The sequence below is a fragment of the Hypanus sabinus genome, chromosome 17 (genome assembly GCF_030144855.1).
Source record: "Hypanus sabinus isolate sHypSab1 chromosome 17, sHypSab1.hap1, whole genome shotgun sequence".
NCBI classification, from domain to species: Eukaryota; Metazoa; Chordata; class Chondrichthyes; order Myliobatiformes; family Dasyatidae; genus Hypanus; species Hypanus sabinus.
Window position 1 is genome coordinate 7865719 of NC_082722.1, and position 25349 is coordinate 7891067.

The window sequence follows — 25349 nt, forward strand, 5'->3', positions numbered from 1 at the left end:
ACTCTTTCCAATCGCTTTATTACTTCCACCTTATTTTCAATCATGATCATGATTATTTTTGTGAACAGATACACCGCGGATTCAGAGCTACACCGCCAGGTCCTAATGTCCACCGCTCTGAACATGTTAAATAAAGTCCAGGGTTCCGCTGGGTCCTAAAGACCACTGCAATGATACAGATTATACAAGGGACTTGAGCATCCGAGTTTTTTGGTATCCGCGGGGGTGGGGGGGTTTGGGAACCAATACCTTATGGATAAGGAGGCCAACTGTAGCTACAGTCTGCCTCCTTCTACAAAATGCATTGAAGTTACTCATGCAGGCTTCCTTGACACCATCCTCTGAACTCATGACCCCAAACACCGAGGAAAACAAAGGGAAGCAGGCCCTGGAATCTAGAATAATAACCTGCTGGAGGAACTCAGTGCAAGTTTGTGTTCCATCCCCTTTCCCTACTCTGGCCTCTGTCCCCTTCTGTTGCAGTCGTGATGAAGGAACTTGGTCTTCATTTTTCTCCATTGATGCTGTCTGATCCGCTGAGGTCCCCAAGCATTTTGTGTGTAAGGGTCGAGCAGCCTCTGTGGGGCAGTTGGGACGTAGAGATTGCCGAAGTTTCGTGTCAAAACCTTGTATCGGTACTTGTGAGGAAAACCACTTTAAGTTTCACACAATTTTGACTAGAAGTAGTCACCATCCCCTTCAGTATTATTGGATCTAACTGATGGAACTGAAGCGCACAAAAGGAAGATCTCCACCCGAACAACAGTGGTTCAAGAAGCTCATCACTACCTTCTCAAGGGCAATTAGGCATGGGAAACATATCTCCTACCAATGCCCACATTTTCCAAAGGAATAAATAATAATAATCATACAGATCATTTTCAATTCATCAACAAAAGAACTGAATTCCAAAAGATCATAATATAATTGTGATCAGATGGCCCTTAGGATATTAAATGTCCACACCCAAAAAAAGAATTCAGTAGCTTTGAAAGCCCATTTTAAAAGGTTAGCGTTCAAATCCCAGGCATCCTACTGACTCATCAAAATTTCGAAATGAAGCGTGAGAATGTAATTAAGGCACATTATGGGACTGTTTCCAAGGAAACCATTCATAATGTGCAAGTATTGAAGGGACTCAGATTTTCTCCACTTTATCTCATTAATATGAATGTCAAATGTCAGGTCAGTCTAAATATACAGAACCTCAAGTGAAAAAATAATTATGCAAATATTATTCAAATATTTATTGAAAGTGGGTCATAAATTGAAAATTGCCAGTTGTCCTCATTTACATTTGCAAATCAGAGCAAAGAAAAGACAGGCTTTGTGCACTGAGAAGTTTAGTCTCTGCGTGTTAAGTGAGTACATTTTCTGGACAAAGTAGGAATGCACACTTATTGAAGCTAATCTGAAACAGGCTGCACCAAAAGTTCCCAAGTGTTGTACATACCATGAATGCCTCTCAGACAGGTGTGAGATGAAGGCCAAAGCACTTTCAGAAACTGTAGGAGAAATACAGTTATGGAATTTGTGGGTATGAGCCAAGTGCTTGAATCAGATGGATACCAGCAGCTTCAAATTGTCTCAGAGGCATTGGTTCTACCTGACTGGTGATATATTGCATAACCTCCGCAGGAAAGGAACACAAAAGCAGGTGCAATTATACATGACAAAGCAGACGATGAGTTAAACAATGGCTCTTGTTGTAAACACAGTGATCAAATAAGGGATAACTTGGGTAGTGTCGTGATTAGTGCAATTACCAACATTCATTAATTTCCCGCAAGGAGTTTGTATGTTCTCCCCATGACCACCCTGCTTTCTCTGGGTGTGCCAGTTTCCTCCCACATTCCAAAGATATATGGGTTGGCATTAGTAAGTTGAAGATTTGCTATGTTGGCACCAGAAGTATGGTGACACTTGTGGGCTGCCCCCAGCACAACATTTGCTGATTCAATACATATTCCAGTGTATGTTTTTGGTGTACATATGTCAAATGAAGCTATCTGTAAGTGCTGGAAACCAGTTAGGAAAAGTAACAAACTCCATCCTAATGCAGGGTCTGGACCTGAACATGGACCTTCAACCTTGCTTCCAAAACTGGTGCTTGACATGAAAGTTCTTCCAATGGTCTGGTTTTTATATATTTAGAGATACAGCATGGAATTGAGGGATTCAATCAAACAAGATGGCGGCACGATGCAGCCTGCAGCGGCCACTCCAGAGCTGATTATCTGTTATTTGTGAAGCGGGGTGCCTTGCGCAATCATAATCAGATGAAAAATGGACGTGGGAGCACAGAGGAACATCTGGAAATCTCCAGGAAGACCTTCTTCGTTGCTGCTGCTGTGAGGTCTGGGACTTTCCTGGGAAGAACAGGCCCCCAGTCCTCGGGGTCGAGTTGCCGATGGCTGTTGGCGGGGCCATCTTAATACACTCGGCAGAGGATGGTGCTCGGAGAAGCTGTACCGGAGGGGATGGTCAGAGGCTTGGAGGTTTGACGGACTCAGAGTGCGCTGCGGTCAGGTTGCTTTCAGTGTGTGCTGCGTCTGCGAGGCTGAGTCAGGCGGCGCTTTCATCGTGTGCTGCGACTGTGAGGCTGAGTCGGGCGGCACCGTGGAAGTCCATAGCGGGGGTATTCCCTTCTGCCGTTGGTGCAGGATGACGTGTCAATCGGGGACCCTGAGGACTTGTGGAAACTGTGTGGTGGTTTCTTTCGAACTTATAGTCTTTTAACATCTTTGGACTATTTTTAATGTGCCCATGGTCTGTTTTTTTTAATCAATTATGCTATCGTTTACACTGTTGTAACTATATATTGTAAATATGTGGTTTTGTGCAGGTCTTGTAGCTTTAGTTTTTGGTCTTGTTTGTCTGGTGGAATTGGAGCTCCTTTCTGGGGAACGCGCTAAGACGGTAGCGCGATATTAATACGTAGCAGCCTCTCCGGACTCTGGATTGGGGATTGCCAAGTGTTATGTGAATTTTCAGGTGCAGTCTGTTTTGTCATGTGTTTTTGTGATATCATTCTGGAGGAACGTTGTCTCATTTTTTAACTGCATTGTATTTGTGGTTTCTAAATGACAATAAACTGAATCCGAATCTAAATAGGCCTTTCGAGCCATGCCGCCCAGCAAATCCACCCCCCTCCCGACCACAATTCAACAATAGCCTATGCACAGGATAACTTACAATGAACGATTAACCTACCAACCAGTGCATCTTCGGAATGTAGGAGAAAACCAGAGCACTTGAGACACAAACTTGTCCTGAAAATCTGAGCTGACACTCCCCAGCTCAGTATGTGGCCGGAGATGCTGTCTGAGAATTTAAATCTCATCAAGTCTGAGCAGGCTTAAAAGATCCTCCAGTAATAATTGAAAGAATACCAGACCCAGCAAATATTTGTCTCAACCACAGTCAAAAAAAAAACACAGGTCTAAAAATTTGTCTGTGCCAAGGTTATGATCTTACAATGGCAAAGTAACCTCCCCAACATCGCTTTGAGAATGTAAACGAGTTGCAGAATACATTAGCATCTGCACAAAATTAGTCCTGTATGATTCTCTCTCTAACAATTTGCTGTGTCAAGACCAACAAGATTTATAAGATGAAATTCTGTCATCAGTAGGATGTTTCTTTACAGTACTGGTGCAAGAGTTTAAAGTGTTACACCTCAAATAAACAGCACTTTCTAGCCTTGTGGGGCATTCCCAGGGAATGCTGGCATACTCCCAAGGTGAGAGAAAGGCAGCAGAGCCCCCTTAAGTTCCTGAAGAAAAACGTGTTTTATGCTTTGTACAACAGAACATATGTCGTTTTATGATCTGCAGCCAAATCAACCTTCGAAAGACCTATGCAAAACTCAGATTAAGCAAAATTGGAAGGTTCTCACTCTGTCAGTTGAGGTTTTTTTGAACTCCTGTAACGTAGAGGTGAGAAGTATTGTATGTAGTATACTGAATCTGATCAGAGATATACCTGCAGCAGGGAATCCTAACTCACAGAAATGAATAAGGAGAGCTTTCTGGATTAGCTTGCGCGCACACACGGAAGAGTCTCTGCAAAGTCTGGATGAAGGTGGTTTTTGGTGACCTCTCTTGTCAAATGTCTTTCTCTATCCATTCTTACAAGATTTTTTTTCTGGGATATTTAGCCACTGTTTTTTGGGGAGAAGCTGCTTGGAACCACCAAGGGCAACAGTGAAAATCTACTGAGGTTTGCTTTGTGGATAACTAAAGTCAAAGTAAATTTATTATTGAAGTACGTAGGTAAATGTCACCAAATACTACCCTGAAATTAATTTCATTGCAGGCACTTGCAGGAAAATAAAGAAATACGATAGATTCCGTGAAAACAATACCATGGGGCGATTAGTGTGACCTGATTACAACTCAGGCTATCGGAGTTCAGTTCTGACGTCATCTGTAAGGAGGTTGTATGTTCTCCCCAAGCTTCCTCCCTTAGTTCGAAGACGTACTGGTTAATTGGTCGCTGTAAATTGTCTTGAGATTAGTCTAGGGTTAAATAGGTGGGTTGCTGGGTGTTGGGCCAGAAGGGGCTGCCTGTGCTAATTCGCCAAATAAATAAATAAATAAATAAAATACATTACGAAGACCGACAAGCAACAAGAAGACAAATCGCACAAATAAAAAATAAATAAATCATGCTGAGAACCTGAGTTGTAGAGTCATTGAAAGTGAGTCTGTAGGTTGTGGAATCAGTTCAGAGTTGAGGTGAATGAAGTTATCCAGAGTGATTCTGGAGCCTGATGGCTATAGGATAACTGCTCCTAAACCTGGTGGTGTGGGATTTAATGAGAAAAGAGCATGGCTGGATGGTGGGGGTCCTCCTTGGTAGATGCTGCTTTCTTCTAGCAACACTCTTCGTCAATGTGCTCCTGTGGGGAGAGTTTTGCTAACTGTGGACTGAGCTGCACCCACTACTTAGTTGTTGCCTATGACTGCAGGGGGATACCTCTGGCCTTTGAATAACACTTGGTTTGACCGTGCTGCATTATTACAATAAGTTTGCAAGCAACTGTCATCTCACCAGAATCAAACCTTGTCTGACCAATGTAACACTTGGGGGTGGGGGGGGGGGTGGGTGGAGGAGTATAAACTGAGAAGTAATATGTGAAGCTAGGTGGATGGGGGGGGTGGGGAATGAAATGAGAAAGTAAAGGGCTGGAGAAGAAACAATCTGATAGGAAAGGAGAGTGGACCATGGGAGAAAGGGAAAGAGGAGGGGCACCAGGAGGATATGGGCTAGTAAGAAGTTGAAGATCCAATTAATGTTAGAAATAATAAAGATTAATGAATGGAGGATTTAATATAATTCATACATCAAAAATCTTAAAAAACTGTAGAAATTAACAGTACTAAATACCACTGGGTACACTCAACCCAACAGCTAACAGCCCTACTTCTATCTTTAATGTCTCTATTTTTCCCTTTCAGGGTTCTTTGGAAGACCCTGACCTGGAGTTACACGCTGACGACGGTTCTCTGCGGGAATGGGACCCGCCCTCGGGTTTCATGAGTGGCCGTCATTCAGCACGCCAAGGGCTCGGCCTGAGAACTCAGCTCGCCTTCGGAGGGCCGAGATCTCGTGGCTCTGGGGACGGGGGATCGGAGGTCAGTGTCCGGGCAGGAGATCGGTGTGTCGTGGGAGATGGAAGATCTTAGGCTGTGCCCAGAGACCCGAGGTCACTGGGTACAGAGTTCGGAAAAAGCGACGCAACGAACTGTTAACATCATTGACATTTGATGTCAAATGTTCCAGATTTGGGGAGTAGGACTGAGACAGAACTGTCACATCTGTGCACCATGAAGTAAATGCCGCCACCTCCGTCACTACCTGATTCAATGCCTGGTCCAGTGGGTAAAGGCCTCAGGCTGAATTGCTGTGTTCGGAATGCTGGGGGTGCCATGTCGCTTTGAAGCAGAATACACAACAGTCCCTGATGCTCAAAGTTCAGTTTTACCTGAAATCCTTCCCGGCAGCTACATTTTCTGATGCAGTGATTGTCTAAAGATCATATTAGGTAAAGACATCAGCAAATACAACAGTACTGTCCAAGAAAGGAGGGAAGTCAAACAGGACACTGCAGACTTGTTGACAGGAAAGCCTGTCATTCAGTATGGAGTGATACGGAACGTAGGAAAACATGATTTAATTAGATAGAGCACATGTTGTTGTATGAAAGAGAAATACTATTTCATGATTTTACTAAGCAGCAAAGACTCTCCTCCACCTTCCTCTACAGTTTGGAGCCATGAACATCCTACACAGGAAGTACCAATATTGCAGTCTTGCAAAATTCTCCAAATCCACTGGCAGAATAGAGAAACCAACATTTACAGTACCAAGTCAGCTAAGCACACCATATTGACACAAGAATGACAGCAGGCTCAGGAAACTAGCAGTCTACATTGAGCTCTGTCACAGGGATAGATTCCTAGCAGAACAGAGCAAACAATTCCATAGCATTATCACTAACCTCCTCAATGAATCCTGAGTATCTGTGGCACAAAGTGGAGAAGGAGCTTGCACAAATGCAGTGGTCTACAACACCTCAAGTCTCTACATAAAGAATACAGCAAAGTACAAACAATGGAAGAAACACTCAACTTTCCTACAGCAGAGTCTAAATGCCCACATAGGACTTTTTAGCTACAGGTGAACTCGAACAATTTAATGGAAATCACTTTCAGTCTGGAAAAACTGCTGAAGAAGGAAATGTTTCAACAGATTTATTGCGTCTTTTTTTGATGAAGAAAAACCGGCATGGATTAGAATAGAATTAGATAAGATAGGAGAAAACATACCAGAAGATTTTATATATAAATGGGAATCCAAATGGATACGGGAAAAAAAAGAATCTCCTATATTAAGACACTTGATTGATTTATGGAAAATGGTAAATATGGATGATGAGATAAAGAAATCTTTATTAGCAAAAAGAACTTTAATTCAAAATAGGCTTATTCCTTTTACAATGGATAATAAACTTTTACATAATTGGTTCCAAAAGGGGATTAAATATATAGGTGATTGTATTGATGTCGTTTGATCAATTAAGAAAATAAATATAAAATATCAAACAACACTCTTTTCTGTTATTTTCAAATAAGGGCTTATTTAAGAGATACACTGGGTCAAACAATGTTAATGCCAAAACCTAGCGAAATAGAAATATTAATTCAAAAAGGAAAAATTAAAAAATTTACATCCTGTATGTACAATTTGATTCAAAAACAGATAATTAAATCAGGAATTTATAAATCAAGACAAAAATGGGAATCTGATTTTAATATTAAAATTGATGGAAAAAACTGGTCAAGATTATGTTCTGATAGCATGATAAATACAATAAATGTTCGACTTAGATTAGTACAATATAATTTTTTACATCGATTATATATAACACCACAGAAAATAAATAGATTAAATTCAAATATGTCTGACCAATGTTTTCGATGTAATCAAGAAATTGGTACTTTTTTACATTCTACTTGGTCTTGTTTTAAAATTCAACCATTTTGGATAAATCTAAGACTTTTATTGGAACAAATTACTGGAGTACAACTCCCACATAGTCCAATATTATTTTTATTAGGAGACATTGAAGGGACAATACCGAAATTTAAATTGAATAAGTATCAGAAAAAATTTATAAAAATTGCATTGGCAGTGGCCAAACAAGTTATCGCAGTTACTTGGAAATCTGACTTATATTTAACTATGGATCGTTTGAATAATGAAACATATAGTTGTATTCCACTTGAAAAAAATTACATATAATCTAAGAAATGAATATGATATATTTTTGAAAATTTGGCTCCCATACCTACAAAAGATAGGATTAAATACATAGGTCCTTTGAAGATAAAATTATAAAGTAATTGGGAAAGGTAAAAATTAAAATTAATTGAGAATAACATCAGCAAATTTGCTGATGATACTAAGCTGGGTGGCAGTGTGACATGTGATGAGGATGTTAGGAGAATTCAGGGTGACTTGGATAGGCTGGGTGAGTGGGCAGATACTTGGCAGAGGACGTTTAATGTGAATAAGCGTGAGGTTATCCACTTTGGGAGTAAGAACAGGAAGGCAGATTATTATCTGAACCGTGTAGAGTTAGGTAAGGGAGAAATACAAAGAGATCTAGGAGTCCTTGTTCATCAGTCACTGAAGGTGAATGAGCAAGTGCAGCGGGCAGTGAAGAAGGCTAATGGAATGTTGGCCTTTATTACAAAGAGAATTGAGTACAACAGCAAGGAAATCCTCTTGCATTTGTACAGAGCCCTGGTGAGACCACACCTGGAGTATTGTGTACAGTTTTGGTCTCCAGGGTTAAGGAAGGACATCCTGGCTGTAGAGGAAGTGCAGCGTAGATTCACGAGATTAATTCCTGGGATGTCTGGACTGTCTTACGCAGAGAGGTTAGAGAGACTGGGCTTGTACACGCTGGAATTAAGGAGATTGAGAGGGGTTCTGATTGAAACATATAAGATTATTAAGGGATTGGACAAGATAGAGGCAGGAAATATGTTCCAGGTGCTGGGAGAGTCCAGTACCAGAGGGCATGGTTTGAGAATAAGGGGTAGGTCATTTAGGACAGAGTTAAGGAAAAACTTCTTCTCCCAGAGAGTTGTGGGGGTCTGGAATGCACTGCCTCGGAAGGTAGTGGAGGCCAATTCTCTGGATGCTTTCAAGAAGGAGCTAGATAGGTATATCTTATGGATAGGGGAATCAAGGGATATGGGGACAAAGCAGGAACTGGGTATTGATAGTAGATGATCAGCCATGATCTCAAAATGGCGGTGCAGGCTCGAAGGGCCGAATGGTCAACTTCTGCACCTATTGTCTATATCCAGGCAATCTTTCTCTTCTTTCTTTCTTTTTTTTCTTTCTTTAGATAAGGGTTTAAGGGGGGGAGGGTTAAGGGGAGAGGGGTCAATATTATTTTTTTTCTCTTTCACTATTTTATCATTACATTTATTCTTCGTAATTTTCTAAAAATTAAATAAATAAATAAGAAGGAAATGTTGAATTAATATAATGGTAGATATGTAACAGGATAGATCGGGATTTCCAAAGGGTATTTAATGAAGTACTGCATGTTACACAAAATAAGGCATCAGGAGGTTAAGAGAAACTTATTTGCATGAGAAGAGAATTTGTTAAAGAACCTAAGGAACAAACGAGGCATTCTCAGTTGGCAGACTGCTAATAGTGGGAGATGGGGTTTTGGGTGTTTGCAATCTACATAATGGAGATGACAAAGCCATATCCAAACTTGATATAAAATCTAGAGATGAAAGCAAATTGCTGTAAAGAAATGGCGACACATCAAGCAAGCTGTGGGGAAATGAGAGGTTATCCATACTGTGCTGTCTTTACGACAGTTATTTAGTTTATAATATTTTCGCTTAGTAATTCATTCGATAGTGTTTTCTAGTTAGAATTAGAAGTGTTCAAAGTATATTCATTGAATGTAAAATATATCGGCATGCGATGACATCACATCCGGTTTCGCCGCGTCTTGTGGGAAAATACCGGTTTGAAATTAACGTGAGGGTGGGGGCTCACCACGAGGCACACCTGAGCAGAAATTGTTTTGCAGGCATGAGAAATCACAGTGAGAGCAACGCTGTAAGTTAATAGATAATCGATATATTGAACTAAGATGTTAATGCCGATCCTGTTAGAAGTAACGACGGTCGATAATGTTTATGCTTTCGTTAGTTAAAGAGTTGCGGATAGTTCGCATTGAAGTGTATTTAAAGTAGTCAATGGAGCAGGTAAACTCTGCCTGTATACTGCACCTTAGTGTAATGTAGTTATAGTCACCTTTACAAGTATTTACAATTGAAATGTGATATTAAGGAAGGAACAAATACTGTATCAATCTTGTATTGTTTTATCAACAGTTTTCACCATATGTTAATGTGAAGAGTGAACAGTAAATGGTTAATCTTACTGCGATCTGGTTCTCATTGACTGTGGTTTATCTCGACATTGAATTCGGCGTTATTAGTTACACCCGAAGGAGAACGTTACACATACATTTTCTTTTAAATAGTAAGAAATGTCCAGAGACTCAGGAGAAATTGTGCATGAAGCTTTTTTATGTCAAGGTTGTACTTAGACACAACAAACAATAAGGTGAGCAAATAGTATGTGTGGTTTTATTCCAAGGTAAGTGGAGAATAAGAGGAGGGATGTCTTGCAGCATTTCCACAGGCTTTGGTGAGATAGCAAACACAATACAGTGTGCAGTATTAATCTCCAGATCAAAGGATCTTTAAAATTGCCTGAGAGGCAGTGCAATGTAGCTTCATTCATTGATTCCTGGCTTGAGCACAATGTCTCAGGAGATTGTGGGATAGGGCTATATTGCCTGAAATTTAGGGAAATGAGAGGGCTTGCAATGAAATTTGTAAGAACCTGAGAGTGCTTCACTGGTTTCAGGAGGAGAGGCTGTCTGCTTAGAACTGAACTATGGAGCTTGAAGGACCTTATTGCCAAATCCTGCTCTGAAATCTTACATTATGAAGTAAAAGATCTCTCAGATTATTTCATCACCAACAGAATCACAACATTATTATAATCCCATGGGACTTTGAAGTAAATAAGCTGCCACATTAGTTACTTTGCAACTGACTACGCTTCAGAAACTGCAGACACTGATATGCTTTGAAATTCTGCATGCATTTTCATTATTAATTCATTTTGACTTAAAAAATATTGGACTGAAGCCTCCTTTCCACGATGGAGGGTTAGATGCCAAGTTCTGCTTTCTCTCTGTAATGGTATTTGTCATAAAATGGAATTATTTTCAATTCTTCAACACCAATACCCTTCACAAATAAATATCAATAACACAAAAGAATAGTGAAAGTTCAAGCCTTTAAAGCCCTTTTGAAAAGAACCCATGGCAGTGTGCATATATTAACTAAGAAATTTGGAAATATACCTAACTTGTCGAGTCACAATGAAAAGATTACTTAAAGGACCTTCCAAATGCACACAAAACTACCTTCATTCTCCACAGTCATTCAGCAAATCTCCAGCTCAACTGTATTAGTGATCAAATGATACAACTTCTGACAGCATTCACATTAAGTAAACATTGAAGATACGAACTCAGAACAGGAGAAAAAAAAACAAGCGTGCACTTACCGGATGATAAAAGGCCCTCGAATTTCCAGCAGACTTTTCTCATTGTTGAACTGCTTCAGTAAGTTGATCATGAACTTGAAGAAGTAAGAGTTCATGGTGGGAGTCGAGGGAGAGCATTCCAATGTGCGTGGCTCTACGGCATACAAAATAAAACATCAGCATGTAGTCTGCCACCAGCTTGCACGATATCCATCATTTTCAAGAGCTCGGTCCCAAGAATAGTCAAAATTCACCACCTTGGGCTGGGGAAAGGAACTTGTAATATTTTTTTCTGCCTGTCACCTTCCCATTAGTTTGTAACATGTTTGTCAATAGACAAAGAGTGAAAAGCAAAGACTTCTTATTTCTCACAACTTGTCTTTCACCTCAAGGCAAAACTTGGATCATTCTAAGAATAAAATTATTACCCTAACCCAGGTTTCCTTCATTTTATTGATTGCATAATCTGATGGAATATTGCACAGCACTGAAAGATTAAATAAGTGCACCATAATATTCATTAAATTAATTAAACATACATTTAGAATATAGAATAAAGACAAAACTTGGATCATTCTAAGAATGAAATTATTACCCTAACCCAGGCTTCCTTCATTTTAATGATTGCATAATCTGATGGAATATTGCACAGCACTGAAAGATTAAATAAGTGCACCATAATATTCATTAAATTAATTAAACATACATTTAGAATATAGAATATCACACCACAATACAGACCCTTCATCCCATGATGTTGTGCCTATACTTTAACCTACTCCAAGTTCAAACTAACCCTTAGTTCCTACATAGTCCTCCATTTATCTCTCATCGATGCACCTATCTAAGAGTTCCTTAAATGTCCCTAATGTGTCTGCCTCTGCCACCTGCTCTGGCAGGGCATTTGTAAAAACATTACCTCTGACATACTGCAGACCAGCAAGTTTCCAATCATAACTGATACTGCTAAAATAAAAAAAATCTTTACATCATATTTCCTCTTGCATTGTCTGCCCAAGATTTTAAATCAATTCATCCTCACCCTATTAGTTTCCCTTTGCAGGCAATCCCCATGTTAGAAAAGAGGTCCTATCCTGAGAACTGTTGCCAATTAAAGCCGCCTGCGAGTCAGTGATGAACAAAAATCAGGCATGGGAGCAGATGATTTGGGGGGGAGGGAGCTGGGAAGTTGATTGGTGAAAGAGATACAGGGCTGGAGAATTATCAGAGGAAGATGATGGTCAGGCTGGTGACAGAGGGAAAAGGAGATTGGGAATAGTGAGGCAGGGGTGGTGCCATTACCGGAAGTTCAAGAAAGCGATGTTCGTGCCATCAGGTTGGAGGTTATCCAGATGGAATATAAGGTGTCATTCCTCCAACTTGAGTGTGGTCTCATCGTGACAGTACAGGAGGTCATGGATAGACATATCAGAAGGGCAGTGGGAAGTGGAATTAAAATACATTCGGCCCTCCTTATCTGCAAGTTCTGCATGCACGAATTCAACCAATCGCGAATCGAGAAAACCCGGAAATGCATTTGTTGTTCGAGCATGTATAGACTTTTTTTTCTTGTCATTATTCCCTAAACAATGCAGTTATAACAACTATTTACATAGCATTTATGTTGTATTAGGTATTATAAGTGATCTAGAGATGATTTAAAGTATACGGGAGGACGTACATAGGTTATCGTGGATCGAGATTGAAAAAAACGGAAGTTCTCTTACTAACTAAGTCGGAACAGGTACATCCGGTATTACTTAGCATCAGTTAGTCAAACATTTGTCTTAGTATATAGTATATATTTTACCTTTCTATGCACATAAAACACTTAAGAAACATATGTATTTCAATAATTAAACCACTGCGTTGCTTAGTAATAATTGTAGCTTTCATCAGGGCAGGGCCTTTCTCATTTTATACTTTAAAATAGTTCCGATCGTTGACTGACTGTAGCCTAACACTTTTCCAATGACCGATGGCATTTCACCTCTTTCCAATCGCTTTATTATTTCCACTTTATTTTCAATCATGATCGTGATTATTTTCCTGAGAAGAAATACTGTGGATTCAGAGCTCAGCCAGGTCCTAAAGCCCACCACACTGAGACAAGTTAAATAAGGGACTTGAGCATCTGCGTTTTTTGGTATCCGCGAGGGGTCCTGGAACCAATCCCTTGCAGATAAGGAGGGCCGACAGTAGGTGGATTTCCAGCATCTGCAGATTTTCTCATGTTTGTCATTGATAGCTTGTCTTGTTCACATTGTTACTATCAGGAAGGAGGTACAGAAGCCTGAAGGTACATATTTAATAATTCAGGGGCAGCTTCTTCCCTTCTGCCAGCTGATTTCTAAATGGTCATTGGACCCACTACTTCTTTATTTTTATTTTTTAACAACTATTTAATTCAGAATCAGAATTAGGTTTATTATCACTGGGATGAGACATGAAATTTGTTAACTTAGCAGCAGCAGTTCAATGCAATACATAATCTAGCAGAGACAAATAATAATAATAAATAAAATAAAATAAAACATAATAGTAAATAAAAAGCTAAATCAATTACATATATTGAATAGAGTTTTTTTTTGTGTGCAAAAACAGAAATAATATATTAAAATTAAAAAAGGCAAGGTAATGACCAAAGCTTCAATACCCATTTAGGAACGCAAACACGAGGAAATCTGCAGATGCTGGAAATTCAAGCAACACACAAAATGCTGGTGGAACACAGCAGGCCAGGCAGCATCTATAAGGAGAAGCACTGTCGACGTTTCGGGCCAAGACCCTTCGTCAGGACTAACTGAAAGAAAAGATAGTAAGAGATTTGAAAGTGGGAGGGGGAGGGGGAAGACCCGAAATGATAGGAGAAGGCAGGAGGGGGAGGGATAAAGCTAAGAGCTGGGAAGTTGATTGGCAAAAGGGATACAAGGCTGGAGAAGGGGAGTATCATAGGATGGAAGGCCCTGGAAGAAAAAAAGGGGGGAGGGGAGCACCAGAGGAAGATGGAGAACAGGCAAGGTGTTGTTGTAATAGGGAAAGATAGGATAAAAATTAAAAATTAGGGATGGGGTAAGAAGGGAAGGAGGGGCATTAACGGAAATTAGAGAAATCAATGTTCATGCCATCAGGTTGGAGGCTACCCAGACGGAATACAGGCTTTTCATTCCAGGACGAAGGAGATGTCTTCCTTTTTCAAACAAAGGGGCTTCCCTTCTTCCACCATCAACTCTGCTCTCAAACGCATCTCTTCCATTTCTTGCACAGCTGCTCTCATCCCATCCTCCCGCCACCCCTCTCGGGATAGGGTTCCTCTTATCCTCACCTACCACCCCACCAGCCTCCATGTCCAACATATAATTCTCTGTAACTTCCACCACCTCTAACGGGATCCCACTACCAAGCACTTCTTTCCCTTTGCTCCCACTTACTGTTTTCCACAGGGATCGCTCCCTACGCGACTCCCTTGTCCATTTGTTCCCCTCTCATCCCTTCCCACTGATCTTCCTCCTGGCACTTATCCTTGCAAGTGGAACAAGTGTTACACCTGCCCTCACACTTCCTCCCTCACCACCATTCAGGGTCCCAGACAGTCCTTCCAGGTGAGGTGACACTTCAGGTGTCTGGTTCTCCCGGTGTGGTCTTCTATATATTGGTGAGACCCAACACAGACTGGGAGACCGTTCCGCTGAACACCTACGCTCTGTCCGCCAGAGAAAGCAGGATCTCCCCAGTGGCCACACATTTTAATTCCACATCCCATTCCTATTCTGATATGTCTACCCACGGCCTCCTCTACTGTCGAGATGAAGCCACACTCAGGTTGGAGGAACAACACATTATATACTGGCTGGGTAGCCTCCAATCTGATGGCATGAACATTGATTACCTTCTTACCTCATCCCTAATTTTTAGTTTTTAATTTTTTTCTCTCTCTCTTTCTCTCTCACAATAATTCCTTGCCTGTTCTCCATCTTCCTCTGGTGCTCCCCTCCCCCTTTTTTTCTTCCAGGGCCTTCCATCCTATGATACTCCCCCTTCTCCAGCCTTGTATCCCTTTTGCCAATCAACTTCCCAGCTCTTAACTTCCTCCCTCCCCCTCCTGTCTTCTCCTATCTTTTCGGGTCTCCCCTCCCCCTCTCAAATCTCTTATTATCTCTTTTTTCTGTTAGTTCTGATGAAGGGTCTCGACCCAAAACGTCGACTGTACTTCTTCCTACAGATGCTGCCTGGCCTGCTGCGTTCCACCAGCATTTTGTGTGTGTTGAATGTCCATTTAGGAATCGGATGGCAAAGGGGAAGAAGCTGTTCCTGAATCACTGAGAATGTGCCTTCAGGCTTCTGTATCTTCTACCTAACGGTAACAGTAAGAAAAGGGCATGTCCTGGGTGCTGGAGATCTTTAATAATGAATGCTGCCTTTCTGAGACACAGCTCCCTGAAGATGTCCTGGGTACTTTGTAGGCTAGTTCCCAAAATGGAGCTGACTAGATTTACCACTTTCTGCAGCTTCTTTCCGTCCTGTTTTGTGTATGTATGTGTATACACTGTAATTTCACCTTTTTTAAAAATTATGTATTACATTGTACTCCTGCCTCAAAGTTAACAAATTTCATGATATATGCCAGTGATAGTAAAACCAATTCTCATTCTGATTCAAAAGTTTGGCAAACCAAATGTGTTAAATTTAGAAACAAAAATGTTGTAGCTGCCTGGTTTTTCTCCTGCTTTACTGTTATAGGTCCTCCACGAGTTTCAAATCCCAATTCTGGACATCCCATCGACATGAATGAACATTTGGGAGAGTGGCTGGATGAATTTGCCTGGTGTTGCAGGGCTGCAGGCACCTTCTGCTGGGTGGGAATGGGTCATTTCCTCATCCCAACCACAAGCCACAATCATTGTGCAGAACCAAGGTTACTAAGTAATCTCACTCGATCACTTGCAAAACAGATCATAACCTGGGAACTGCCTGTAAATGTATAACTGATTATTGTTAATAAATGCAATTACTGTATGGTTAAGAAATCTCTGGGATTTCAATGGGATGCTTGTCATGATTACCACAACATAGAATGTGTGAGCAGGCGAAGTATGGAATAGTACGTGGAGTACTAGCTGCCACACCAGAGGAAGTAGGGGATTACAATGGAGAGGGTGCAGAGGAAGATTCACAACACTGTTACCTGTGATGGAATGTCACAATTATGAGAAAATGAAAAAGCTGGGTTGCTTTTTTTTGAAGGACAGAGCACCTGATAGAAGTGCACAAAATTATCAGGGTCATAAATTCAACATAGTATTGTAAATCTTTTGTCATAGCCAAGAACAAGAGCAGCTAAGGAAAGGTGGATGTCTGGATGGGAAAAAGGATGATTTTTTTACTCAGAGGGTGGTTGAAGTTTGGAACACATGACTGGAGTGAGTGAGAGGCAGAACCTCGTACATTATTTAAAAAGTATCAAGAGTTATTAAGTATTTAGACAGGCACATGGATAGGAAAGTTTAAACAGATATGGCCCAAATACAGTCAAACGGGACTAGCTTAAACGGGCATCTTAGTCAGCATGGACCTGTTGGGCTAAAGGGCCTGCCCCTGTACATGCCTCTGCGTATTAATTATCAAGATTTAGAAGGCTGCAAAACAAGCGTGGGTAAATAGGTATAGTGTGGTTGGATACTTGATGGTCAGCACGGAGAGGTTTCTATGCTATCACCATCACAAATTATATCATTTTGAGAACCAGTTTTGTAAGAAAGAATACTTAACCTTGAACGAAGATGGAAAAGGTCCAGATACGATCTCCAGAAAGCCACCTCACAGGCGAAGTGGCAATTCTGGACCAAACTTGAATCACAGAAGCATGCTCAACAGCTGCTACAGGTCTTGAATGCTAAAACCTCTTACAAAGCAGCAAAGACTTCACTCCCAGTTGAGCCCAATGCATTGTATGCTCACTTTGACTTTTTAATCATGGACGAACACTCACAAACACCCACAGCTCCTGATAACCCCGTAATTTCAGTGTCTGCGATCGACATGAGGGTGTCCTTCAGGAGAGTGAACCCATTGAAGGCAAACCCAGGGAAGGCATCCAGCCCAAATGGATCCACTCCAGTTTACACAAGTCCACAGCAGATGCCATTTCATTAGCTCTTCACTCAACCCTGAAACATCTGGACACCAAGGGTGCATACATCAGAGCATACAATGCTCTTTATTGACTACAACTTGGCATTCGATACCATCATTCTCCCAAAACTAAACAATAAGCTTCAAGACTTTGACCTCAATACCTCCTTGTGCAATTGGATCCTCTATCTTGCAGACCCCAAGTAAGTTCAGATTGGCAACAACATCTCTTTCACAATCTCCATCAGCACAGATGCAACACAAGGCTGTGTGCCCTTGCTTTACTTATGACTGTGAGGCTAAGCACAGCTATATTTAGGTTTGTTGAAGATACCACTGCCATAGGCTGAATCAAAGGGGGAGAGATTGAGTGGAACAATTTCCCACTCAGTGTCAGCAAAACCAAAGAACTAGTTATTGAACACAGGAAGAGGAAACCAGAGTCCCATAAGCCAGTCCTCATTAAGGGATCAGAGATGGAAAGGCTCAACAATTTTGTTGCTGTCATTTCAGAGGACCTGCCCTGGGCTCAGCACATAGTGCAATATAAAGCAGCGCCTCTACTTTCTTAGGAATTTGCAAAGATTCGGCATGACTTCTAAAAGACAAACTTCTGTTGATGGATGGTGGGGAGTATACAGACTGGGTGCATCACAGCCTGGTACAGAAACACCTGTTCCCTTGAATGGAAAATTTCACAAAAAGTAGTGGACACAACCCATTGACCCATCACACCACTGAGCACATCTACATTATCACAGAAAGAAGCATCCATCATCAAGGACCCCCACCACCCAGGTCATGCTCCCTTCTCTCTGCTGCCATAAGGAAAAAGGTACGGGAGCCTCAGGACTCACACCACAGGGTACAGGAAGTTATTAACTCAACCATCAGGCTCTTGAACCAGTGGTGATAATTTCACTCAACATCACATTCCCACAACCTATGAATTCACTTTCAAGGACTCTTCATCTCATGTTCTTGATATTTATTGCTCATTTATTATAATAATTATTTTGTCTTTTGTGTTTGCACAGTTTGTTTTCTTTTGAACATTGGTTGGTTGTCTGTCTCATGGAATGCAGTCTTTCATTAATTCCATTATGTTTCCAAAATTTACTGAACATGCCTGCATAAAGATGAATCTTGGGGTTGTATATGCTGATACAGATGTACATTGACCTTCATGCAAATAAACATCAGTGGCTAAAGATCAATCACACACAGTCAGAAATATTGTGGAAAATTAATTACATGGGGGTGTCTCTTTATACTCATTTTTTAAAATATGGCTACTGTTTAACCAATGCAACTGACATGAGACTGTTATATCACACACTTCCAAGGTCGGTTGGGCAAGTGGTGTTAATTACATGCGGAACAGAAATGTTCTGCAGGAACCTTGTGAAGAAGAGGAACCCAGTGCAGTGATGCATGTACAATTGAATCGTGCTTTATGTACAATGGTCTGGGATCTAATGGGATTCAAACTCTTTACCTCCCGTGGGTACTTCATTACGGACTGAAAAAATCCAGTACTCTTTCTCCTTATGTAAATAGCAATCTGGTTTTAGTCTTGAGCTGCAAGTCACCCTCCTTTCACATTGTAACTGAATACATCATTCCTTACTGGCAGAGAACACATTATAAAGCAGCAGTCCATCATGCACAAGTCAAGAGAGGAGCCAAATGCTAGTAGTCTGAAAACTGGGTCATGAAGGCAAATTAGTAACACCTAGGTATATAAATACAAATCTAGTGGGGTTCTTCACAATATTTTAGGGGTGGATTTCAGCCTAACAATTGATCAGATATGGGTCATATCAAGGTTCCTGGCCAACCCAAGCTAGAATAGCTGTAAGCCCCAGAGAAGTGTCTCTGCTCACCAACTCTCTGCCAAGAAGGAAATGTTCCCTGCCTCAAATTCTAATGGGAGTCAGCCTCCTGCTGCCCTGGTAACACAGAAGCTGAGCCACACGACTGTAGTCGCAGTACTATTTTCATTCCACATTGCTATTAACAATGATTTCCGATTGCCAAGTGGCAATGCTAAGACCCTAAAATCCAAGCGCTTCCTTCCTTTCACACTGAACCATTGGTCTCCAACACCATGCGAGCACACATTCCAAGCAAAATAATGCCCTAAATGGGATTGTTCAAAAGAATATCAGCTAAATAAAAAACAGAGCTACTGCACACTGGAATTAATTAAAGGCATAGCTGCTTTTCAGAGAAGTAGATACAAGTTTTTTATTCAGAACAAAAGTTGTGTGACAAAGATAGCACACAACCAGATGAAGTCATAGATATACAGAACTTGTACTGAAAGAACTGGATGGATGAAATGAGTGATCTTGTTCCAGGAATGACAGTAGCTTAATGAAAAATGAACTGTTGGTTTATGAAGTACAGTCACTGTTTTGGGCCGAGAAGGATCTCGGCCTGAAACGTTGACTGTACTTCTTTCTATAGATGCTGCCTGGCCTGCTGCATTCCACCAGCATTTTGTGTGTGTTATTTGAATTTCCAGCATCTGCAGATTTCCTTGTGTTTGTGTTGGTTTATGAGATTGTTAAAGAGACATAGAAAAATACAGCCGAGAACCAGGCCCTTTGGCCCACAAATTCGGTGCTGACCATCAAGCATATGAGTTATGCTAAATCTGCATTAATTTCATTTACTCTCTCCACAGTCCCATCACCTCTCCATTCCAGATTTGACCACTCATCCACACACAGGGCCAATTTTCAGCACCCAGTTAACCTACCAACCTGTGGGATGTGAGAGGAAAGTGAAGAATGCAAAGAAAACCCACATGGTTACAAGATAATGCAGATTGTGCCGAAGAGTCCGGATGAAACCCGGGCCACTGAAGCTGAGGTATCAGCTGCATCACTGTGCCATTTAGGTAAACAAACTCTTGCTGGGATGCAACTACCTGGGATGCAACGGCACAGTGCCCTTTACCTGCTCATGAGACTTTAGTAACATGCTGCTTTTGTCACTTCAGCTTTTTAATGCATTGTCTCTGAATGAAGCACTTAACCCTGTTTTTGTTTTCAGTAGGTGTGTTACAAGACAGCAGGGAATTTAAAATTGCAAGTTTCAGCTATAATCCCTATATCTGACTCTAACTGAGAGTTGTCATTCTATAAAACTGACTGTTCCAGGATCAAAAACATTGTGATGAAGGTTCTCAGCCCAAAACGTTGACTGTTTATTCCCCTTCGTAGATGCTGCCTGACCAGCTGAGATCCTCTAGAATGTTGTGCTTTCTCCCAGGATCATCTCGGAGAGCAATAATCTCCGAAGTGAACTAAAATCTCCTTAAGTACTTCATAAAAGTGGCTCATGAAGCTCCCATATCAGGGTAAAGACCACCAATCAGCTACTTAAGAAGCTTCCTCATCCAGTCTATTTCCTACAACTCTCCAACTTTTCACCGGCTCTCTCACATCCCTTCTCAATTTCATCTCATCCATTAGCTTCATACCGTGCTCTGTTGATTCCATTCCCATTATACTGAATGCACACCATCCCTTACAAGATTCAGTTTCTTGGCAAGAATTTAAGACATCACTGAAATAGTTGAGCTACATATTAATTGGCCATGGCTGTGGAAAAGCCAAGGCTGAGAATTTACATAAAAACAATAAAATAGGAGCAAGAGTAGGTCAACACACACATATTGTTGGAGGATCTCAGCAGGTCAGGCAGCAGCTGTGGAAATTAATAAACAGTCAATGTTTCAGGCAGAGACACTTCATCCGGACTGCAAAAATAAGTCACTGGGCCCCTCAAGCCATGCTCCATCATTCAATACAATCATGGGTGATCTGGGGTGGCCTTCAATCCCCCTTCAGTGTCAGCTCCTCATACCCTCCATTCTTTAATCTTTCAAATATAAATGTATCTCCATCATAAATTTCTGTACTCCAGGCACCCATGTGGGCATAGAATCCCAAAGACTCATTAACGTCTGAGAGGAGAAATTTCTATACATCTCAACTTTCAATAACTGGCCCTTTATTTGTACCCAAGTTCGATGTTCATGAAATTCCCACTAGTGAAACTATCTCCTCTGTATCAAGCCCCCTTAGAATATGATATGTGAGAGTAAGGTCACCTCTCGTTTACTAAACTCTAAAGAATAGAGATCCAAATTGTTCAGCCTCTGAAGACAAAGCTGTCATCCTAGGAATTAGCCTGCTATCTCCTTTCAACTGCCTCCAATGTATCGTATCTTTTTTTTGAGGTGAGGAGGCCAAAGCTGTGCAGTATTCCAGCTGCAGCCTCACTAAAACCCTGCACAACTGGGAAAAAACCTCCCTATTCAACTCCTACCCCCTCGCAATAAATACCACAATGCTATTTGCTTGTCAGACTTGCCTGCCAACTTTTTAACTTCTCTTACTGACCTTACACTTTAATTATAGAAGGCATTGATGAGACAATGTTGCTCATGCTATATACTACATTGGGCTTTTTTCTCAAGGAAGGATTTACTATGTTGGAAGTAGTTAAAAGAAATTTTATTAAACTAATAATGGAATGGACATGTTATCTTGTGAGGAAAGATTATGCTTATATCTGGTAAAATTTAGAAGGGACAGGTGAGAATGTAAACATTAAGATCTTGAGGCATCATAATCTTAAAAAAATAGATCTTAAGAGAATCATTTCATTTATAGGTAAATCTAAACCTTGTGATCATGGTTAACAAATAAGGAGTCAGCATTTAGGACATGAAGTGAACTTTATTCTCTCAAGTGAAGGGTGTCTTTAGAACTCTTCCTCAAAGGGAGGTGAAAACAGGAGCACTGGAAGATTTTGAAATAGTGGTTGATGGATTCTTAATGTACAATTAAGCCAAAGGTTACTGCAAGCAGACATAAGTGCAGAGCTGAGTTGGTCAACCATGACCTTATTAAAGATCAGGGTAAGCTGAGGGGCCAAGGGCCCATCTCTTTTTCTTAATGAGTTGTCTGTACATTTGGCAGAGAACACAAATTGAAGGAACAAAGATATAACTTAAGGCATTAAGAACATAATTTATTTTTTATATATACTTCTCATTATAATTTGTTTTTTTCCTATTATTACAAATTGCAATACACTGCTGCTGTATACCAACAAATTTCACAACACATGCCAGTGATATTAAATCTGATTCTGAGGATTTTACTTTGAGGCTCTTAAACTCAATCCACTGACTAACGGAGGCCAACACACCACACGCCTTCAAAACTACCCCATCAACTTGTGTGGCAAGCTGGTCAGGAAGTAGACATTAATTGCTCACAGTAGCACATGGCAGCTTCACAAGCATCAGGGCATGCTCAGAGTTGCAATGGCTCAGAGTTCTAATTAATAATTTAGATATTGGAATATTTTTATTTTCAGATAAACAGCTGACTCTAGATTCACAGAAACCATCAATGCCTTAGAGATGAGCAACAACATATAAAACATCATTAAACTTGCATGATAGGTTGGTAATTGATCAATTACATCTTAATTCCTATGCTCCATCCATAATCCCACAGCATTTACCTCAATGCATTACTAAAGACAAAAGCAGTAGACTGATTTTTAAACTACTTAAACATTACAGTCAGAATAATTATGAACAACACAAGTAATGTGGATTTGAATTCCTTCCTATATCATGTTCAGCAGGAGGGAATGACAGAAAAACAACTTACCCTAGTCAAAGATTATAAAGAAAAAACTCCATCCTGAACAGTATGGCTCACATCACTCAGAACAAATGCAAGATTAAGAAGATAACAGTGTGCACAAGCTAATGTGGAAGATGGGTGCAATTACTGTCAGAAACAATTGTTATGGTTCAGACATTCAGAACACAAAACCCTTCTTTAAAAGCCATATCATGACCCCTGTGTCCACACAAGGACTAGCTGTGCTCTGCTCTGAAGCTCTAATCTCAGCTGCATGATCTGGTGCATCACTTAACTCTGTAATAATTAGCATCGCAAAATTTAAGTGCCATTTCCTCAACATCTTCAGCCCAATTATCGCTGACAATGTCACACAGCTGATCAGACATGATTGGGCTAGAAGTTATTACAGCATTACCTGAATAAAAAACTAAGGCTCAATAAGGCAGGTAGTTATTGGATGCTGGATGCTTCAAACTCGATGCACTTTGCCCTATTGATGTCTAGCAATTTCAGTGCTGTCACACACAGCAAAGTCAGGCTCCCTCAGGTCTATATATTCGGTGAAAAAAAGAGTCTTGATTGCAGCAATTGACCCAGAATTCAGAGCCTTTCAAATCAAACAGATTCCAAATTTCTACATTGGCATGATTGAAAATGTGTTTCCCCAATTCCTTTCCTGAGATGTAACATTTTCTACACTGATTTTATCCAGCCTGTTGATAAGAAAAAAATGGCCTGGCTACAACCAGGAGAAAATTACTTTAATTACAATTGAAAATCAAGAGGTCTCTCTGCAGAGAAATTTCTCTTTGCATGGTTCATCTGTGGTTTTAAGTTCCTCTTTGCTCTCTCTTACACCACTTCCAAAAGGGTTCTGCAGAGTGGCACAGTCAGAAGAGTCTCAGAAGAGACCTGACTGGGTTCAATACCCTCAGGGCTATCTGTGAGGAATTTGCGCCCTGTGACACCCTGGATTTCCTCTTAGTACAAAGACACCGGTTGTTAGAGTAAACAGCCATTGTATTTAGATTAAACAGGCTCTTGTAGGTTAAACAACCATTGCTCCAAGTGTGCTAGCAGATGATAGAATCTGGGAGAAATATGGAGACAATAAAATAAGGGATTCATGTAAGATTAATTTAAGGGCTAGGTGGGTTGAACTGACTGGTTTGAGCAGTGTACAAGTTTATGACTCAATAACTTCCATCACTATTTTTAATGCAGTACCAGAAGGTATGACCACCAGCAGCCTTGAGTCAATGATTTGCACTGCCAAATTCTCTTGATACCTTAGGACTTCACTGCTCTTTACTAAGAGTAAACAATTGGATATGATAGGTCAAAGGGGCCAAAATTACAGTGAGAAACACCAGGACATCTATACTTCCCTGTAATGAATGAGATGCCAATAAGCGCAGGAACATGAAACTTTCAAAGGTTGGTTACTGGGCCAAACAGTCCCAAACCAAAAACTGCCGATCAGCAGGAGGTACGTTGTCTGCTGAAGGCTAGATGTGTGGCATTTAAGTCTGACGACCCAGGCCTGTACAAGAAAACCAGGCATAACTTGAGAAGGACTACTTCAAAAGCAAAGAGACACTTCTGAACGAGGCTGGAAGTGGCATTGGATACACGGCAACTCTGGCAGGGTTTGCAGAACATTACATCGTACAAAGCAAAACCCAATAGCATGAATGGAAGCGATGCTTCACTGCCAGATGAACTCAATGCCTTCTATGTCCGCTTTGAAGGGGAGAATATAACTTCAGCTGTGAAGATCCCTACTGCGCCCGGCAAACCTGCGGTCTCTCTTGGAGTCCGATGTTAGGCTGTCTTTAAGGAGAGTGAATCCTCGCAAGGCAGAAAGTCCCAATGGAGTACTGGTTAGGCTCTGAAAACCTGTATCAACCAACTGGCGGGAGTATATAAGGACATTATCAACCTCTCATTGCTATGGTCATAAGTTCCCACTTGCTTCAAAAAGGCAACAATTATACCAGTGCCTAAGAATAATAATGTGAGCTGCCCTAATGATTATCGCCCGGTAGCACTCACATCAACAGTGATGAGATGCTTTGAGAGGTTGTTTATGACTACAGGAACTCTTGCCTCAGCAAGGACTTAGACCCACTGCAATTTCCCTGTCGCTGTCAGACACAATCTCAATGACTCTTCACATAGCCTTAAATTGCCTGGACACCTATGTCAGGATGCTGTTTGTTTACTATAGCTCAGCATTTATCACCATCATTCTCAGAATCCTGATTGATAAGCTATAGAATCTTGGCCTCTGTATCTCCCTCTACAGTTGTATCCTTGATTTCCTAACAGGGAGACCACAATCTGTGCAGATTGATGATA

General features: G+C 40.9%; 1 protein-coding gene across 2 annotated transcripts in view; it reads right to left on the reverse strand.

The window, feature by feature from the left end:
* Positions 1–25349, reverse strand: part of vac14 (vac14 homolog (S. cerevisiae)) — a 496659-nt gene that overhangs the window by 253143 nt on the left and 218167 nt on the right. For both annotated transcript variants that reach the window (XM_059992522.1, XM_059992521.1), the window contains one exon: positions 11194–11326. In XM_059992522.1, the coding sequence (XP_059848505.1) occupies positions 11194–11326 (133 nt within the window). The remainder of the gene's footprint in view (positions 1–11193; positions 11327–25349) is intronic.